Source organism: Strigops habroptila, chromosome 19, assembly GCF_004027225.2.
Source record: "Strigops habroptila isolate Jane chromosome 19, bStrHab1.2.pri, whole genome shotgun sequence".
In the NCBI taxonomy this organism is placed as follows: domain Eukaryota; kingdom Metazoa; phylum Chordata; class Aves; order Psittaciformes; family Psittacidae; genus Strigops; species Strigops habroptila.
The window spans coordinates 5782587-5788287 of record NC_044295.2 but is presented as its reverse complement, the minus strand read 5'-3'; the positions used below and the strand labels follow the sequence as shown (position 1 = coordinate 5788287).

Below are 5701 nucleotides of genomic sequence, written 5' to 3'. Positions count from 1 at the left end.
GGAACACCTGAGTGTGATCCTCCTCCAGCTCCAGGCTGCCAGCACAGGGCAGCTGAGAACAGCACTGATGGGCAGAGCAGCTCTCCTCTCTGCACTAAGGGACCATAACTTTGCTGCTCAGGACCCACAGGATTTCCCCTGGAGTGAAATGTCAGGGGATTCAACCATCCAACATGAACCCTCAATGTGTCAGGTGCAACTAGATCAAAATAAACAGAACAAAGTTGCCTCAGCTTAGTTCTGCATTGGGCAAATCACAAGCATCAATGTCCAAAAGCTCTTTGCTAATTCATGGGTGTATTTAATTTGAGATCAGCCTGCGCTCCTAGTTCCATGTGCTGTACAGCAAGAAGGACTCCTTGGGAGCCCATGACAGAGTTCCTGTTCCAAATGGTCCCCTCAGGCAGCAAAACCCAGAGCTCAGGTGAGGGAGGTGGACAGAGAAAGGATCTTCCTGAAAAGAGTCTGAGTGTGTGGAGGCAATGAGACATGAAATATGTTTTGGCCAGAGAAGTCTGGCCTAACTCAATCCTGCCTTTTCTACATCCACAGAGAGCCATACCCAGAGGCAGCAGATGTCCAACGGCAGCTCCATCACCTACTTCCTCCTCCTGCCATTCGCAGACACACGAGAGCTGCAGCTCTGGCACTTCTGGCTCTTCCTGGGCATCTCCCTGGCTGCACTCCTGGGCAACGGCCTCATCATCATCATCATAGCCTGTGACCAGCACCTCCACACCCCCATGTACTTCTTCCTGCTCAACCTCTCCCTCCTGGACCTGGGCTGCATCTCCATCACCGTCCCCAGATCCATGGCCAATTCCCTCTGGGACACCAGGGCCATCTCCTACACAGGTTGTGCTGCACAGGTCTTCTTTTTCTTCTTCTTCATTGGTGCAGAGTATTCTCTCCTCACTGTCACGTCCTACGACCGCTACGTGGCCATCTGCAAGCCCCTGCACTACGGGACCCTCCTGGGCAGCAGAGCTTGTGCCCACATGGCAGCAGCTGCCTGGGGCACTGGGTTTCTCACTGCTCTGCTGCACACAGCCAATACATTTTCACTACCCCTCTGCCGAGGCAATGCTGTGGAGCAGTTCTTCTGTGAAATCCCCCAGATCCTCAAGCTCTCCTGCTCACGCTCCTACCTCAGGGAATTTGGGCTTCTTGTGATTAGTGCCTGTTTAGTCTTTGGGTGTTTTGTTTTCATTGTGGGGTCCTATGTGCAGATCTTCAGGGCCGTGCTGAGGATCCCCTCTGAGCAGGGACGCCACAAAGCCTTTTCCACGTGCCTCCCTCACCTGGCTGTGGTCTCCTTGTTTGTCTGCACTGACATCTTTGCGTACCTGAAGCCCCCCTCCATCTCCTCTCCATCCTTGGTCCTGGTGGTGGCAGTCCTGTACTCAGTGGTGCCTCCAGCAGTGAATCCTCTTATCTATAGCCTGAGGAACCAGGAGCTCAAAGATGCCCTGAAGAAGCTGATGCAGTCAGTAGTCTTTCAGCAGCACTAAGCTGCCAGAGTACCTGGGGAGCCTCCTGGGATTTGGATATTTTATCCATGGACATCAGATTTGCCCAGAAATGTCTGTATCCACTCCACTTCTTACGAGGCATGAATGCAGTCTGTGTGACCCAGAGGTCTTTGCGCATGTGTCTGGCAGGCTGGTACAGGGGCCTCCCATGTAAAATCTCTGTAATAAAAGTGGATTTCCTCATTGCAGATGTTGGAGGTTGGGCTCTTCTTCCAAAGCTGAGGTCAGGAACAGGCTGAAGAAATTGCCCCCGCCCGGCCATGCTGCTCTGCTGGGGTTCTCTATGGTCTCAGGGGTGAATGGCATGGACTGATGTGTTAGACAATGAGACTGGAGTGAGCTGTCACCGGTGGCCTCGTGAATCGTCCACTTCCAGCACTGACCCCTCAGCACACATTTATGGGTGAGTTTTGCTGCACGGCCATTTCCCTCCTGTGGCTGGGCTCGGTGCCTGCACTGGGGGAATGGCCAGCCCTGCTCAACCTCTCTCCTTGGCCACAGCCTGGCAGATCCCAGAGCAGGGATGTCTGCGAAACCCCACGTGGATGCAGATAGGGCTGGGTAGGCTCAAGGAAGAGGCTACATCAAGTAGGAGGAACAGAAGGGGGACAGGGCACAAAGAGATGCCATGGGGATCATGCAAGATAGACTGTTCCTCACAGCGAAAACGTAGAATCACAGAAGCATAGAATCATAGTATAGTTAGGGTTGGAAAGGACCTTAGGATCATCTAGTTCCTGCCATGGGCAGGGACGCCTCGCACTAAACCGGGTCACCCAAGGCCCCGTCCAACCTGGCCTTGCACACTGCCAGGGATGGAGCATTTACCAGTTCTTTGGGCAACCTGTTCCAGGGCCTCACCACCCTCACATTAAAGAACTTCTTCCTTATATCTAACCTAAATTTCCCCTTTGCACATGTATCTGGCAGGCTGGCACCGTTGCCTCCCATCTGAAATCTCTGTTCGAAAAGTGGATTTCCTCATTGCAAATGTCCCGTTTAAGTTTTAACCCATTACCCCTTGTCCTATCACTGCAGTCCCTGATGAAGAGTCCCTCTCCAGCACCCTTGTAGCCCCCTTCAGACACTGGAAGCTACTCTGAGGTCTCCAGGCAGCTTCTCTGCTCCAGGCTGAACAGCCCCAATGTTCTCAGCCTGTCTCCAGAGCAGAGCTGCTCCAGCGCCTGACCATCCCCGGGGCCTCCTCTGGACTTGCTCCAATAGCTCCATGTCCTTCTTATGTTGAGGTCACCAGAAATGCACACAGTGCTCCCAGTGGGGTCTCATGAGAGCAAAGGGGCAGGATCACCTCCATGACCTGCTGGTCACGCTCCTCTTGATGTAGCCCAAGACGCGGTTACACCTTTTGCCATGCTGTGTCTGTGCTGTGGGGCATGTGGGACCACATGTGGGGCAGCAGGGCTGGGCCAACACAGGACAGGGAGGGCACTGACAGGGGCCATGAAGCCACTGCCAAGAGGTGACCACCTGGAGTTGGTGACTGCAAGAAAAGCCAAAAGCAATAAGAGCTTCAAGTCATCTTTGAGAGCCCAAGACTGAGCAAGGAAGGTGCAGGGCTGCTGCTGAACAGGGACAGTGAGTTAATAAACAGCAGAGAACAATGGGGCTGAGGAACTGTGCTGGGTGTGGCTGGGATAAAGTCAACTTTCTTCACAGTAGCTGGTATGGGGCCGTGTTTCAGATTTGTGCTGCAAAGAGTGTTGATGACACAGTGATGTTTTAGTCATGGCTGAGCAGTGCTTACACAGTGCCAAGGACTTTTCTGCTTCTCACACCCCCCACCAGTGAGTAGGCTGGGGGTGCACAAGGAGCTGGGGGGGGCAGCCAGGACAGCTGACCCTCTCTGACCTAAGGGATATTCCAGAACATACAGCATCATGTTCAATATAAAAAGCAGGGGGAAGAAGAAGGAAGGATGGGAAAACATTTGGAGTGAAGGTGTTTGTCTGCCCATCCTGTATCCAGGATAGATCTCTCCTTTGGTTTATCATGCACTGTTATGCATGATAAAGCTTCTCCTTTGGTTGGACACCTGGTGCCCACCAAAGCTGGTCTATCATTCTCCCTCCTCAGCTTTCCTGGCAATGGCTGAGCACCTTCCTGCCGATGGGAAGTAGTGCATGGATTCCTCACTTTGTTTTGCCTGTGTGTGCAGCTTTTGCTTTACCCAGTAAACTGTCTTTATCTCAACCCACGGGTTTTCTCACTTTTACCCTTCCAATTCGCTCATCTATTCCACTGGAGGGGGAGTGAGCAAGCGAATGTGTTGCTGTCTGGGATTAACGAATGACAGGGACTTGATGCCTTCTTTGCCTGAGTCTTTACTGACAAGGTCTCCCAGGCCTCTGTGTTCAATGTGAGACTCCAGGAGAGCATGTATTGTCAGAAGCCTCATTAAATCCCAAAGGGACAAATGCCAGTTTCTGCCCCTGCAGGGGACTCACCTGCACTGGCACAGGCTGGGGCTGCCTGGCTGGGAGCAGCCCATGGCAAAGGTCTGGGTGGGCAGGAGCTGGACAGGAGGCAGCGTGTGCCCTGGCAGCAAGGGAGGACAGCAGCATCCCGGGCTGTACGACCAGGAGCACGGCAGGAGAACAAGGGAAGGGATGCTCTGGAATACTCCATCCAGGTTTCAGATCCCCAATTCAGGAAAGCTATTGGCAAGCAGGAGTGGGTTTAGCAAGGGGCCCTCAGGACAGGCAGGGACTGGAGCACGTTGCCTGTGGGGAGAGGCTGGGGGAGCTGGGCTTGTCCAGCCCGGAGAAGGGAAGGCTGATGGGACCTGAGATCTTGGGAAGGGAAGGCTGTTTGGGACTGGCTGCCTGTACCAGGAAGGAGGCCATGGAGAATCCAGAGCCAGGCTCCTCACCATGGTGCCTGGTGGGAGGACAAAAGGCAATGGGGGATAGTGACAGAGGAGAGGTTCAGCCAGGACATAAGGAAACCTTGTTCCCATAGGCTCAGGCAAGTGCTGCATCAGGTCCCCCAGAGAGGCTGTGCAGTCTCTGGCCTTGGGGTTTTCCAAGTGGGACTGAATCAAGCCTTGAACCACTTGCTCTGACCCTGTTTCTGACAGGTTGGACTTGAGACCTCCTGGGGTCTCTTCCAACCTCTGTTCTCTTATGATCCTACAATGATGGGCTTATGAAGGGCCACAAAGATGCTCCAAGGGCTGGAGCACGTCTCCAATGAAGACAGGCTGAGAGAGCTGGGGGTGTTCAGCCTGGAGAAGAGAAGGCTCCAGGGAGACCTTACTAAGCCCATACCTAAACAGGGCCTACAAGAAATCTGGAGAGGGGCTTTTGACAAGGGTGTGCAGTGACAGGACAAGGGGGAATGGCTTTAAGCTGAAAGAGGGGAGGTTTAGTTCAGACATTAGGAAGGAATTCTTCCCTGTGAGGGTGGTGGGACACTGGCACAGGGTGCCCAGAGAAGCTGTGGCTGCCCCATTCCTGGCAGTGTTCAAGGCCAGGTTGGACACAGGGGCTTGGAGCAACCTGCTCTAGTGGACCACTCTAAAGCACACCCATAGCACTCAGAAACACCCCTGAAACACCTCAAAAAAACCCCAACGCACCCCCACAAACCTGATGGACACCCTAAAACATCCCCAGAGCCCCCAAAACACCACTGGTATCCCCCAAACTCCTCATGTCCTTGTCCCGTCTCTGCTGTGATGCTGTGGCCTAAATCAATCCCTAACCCTAAATCCTAAACCCCATCCCTGAGTGAAACCCCTGTTCCTGACCCTAACTGTAACCCTCACTTATTTTCATAATAATGTATAATAAAATGTGATTATTATATATTATAATAATAGAAATGTTATATATATCTATATTACTATTCTAAATTATACACTCTAATATAGATGCTTTTCAGCTCGGTGGGCCCATGACACCTCAGGCCATAGAAACTGGGGGGAGTCACCCAGAAGGGACGGGTCGCTGCTTGGGTCGGGCTGGGTGTCAGTCAGTGGGTGCTGAGCAATTGTATTGGGCATCACTGCTGGCTTCTAGTGGTTTCTTTCCCCTTTTGGTTCCATCTCTCTCCCCTTGTTGTTTCCATTATTATTAATAACAAGAATATTAATATTACATTGCATTTGATTTCAGTTCCTGACCTGTTCTCATCTCCACCCACGGGTT

The 5701-nt window shown here is 52.6% G+C and overlaps 1 protein-coding gene across 1 annotated transcript; it reads left to right on the top strand.

Moving 5' to 3' along the window:
- The first annotated feature begins 495 nt into the window (after nucleotides 1-495).
- On the top strand, nucleotides 496-1670 carry LOC115617884 (olfactory receptor 14I1-like). The gene has a single exon (XM_030508895.1). It carries the CDS (start codon nucleotides 576-578, stop codon nucleotides 1509-1511), a length of 936 nt encoding a protein of 311 aa, XP_030364755.1. The 5' UTR covers nucleotides 496-575; the 3' UTR covers nucleotides 1512-1670.
- The last annotated feature ends 4031 nt before the right edge of the window (nucleotides 1671-5701 follow it).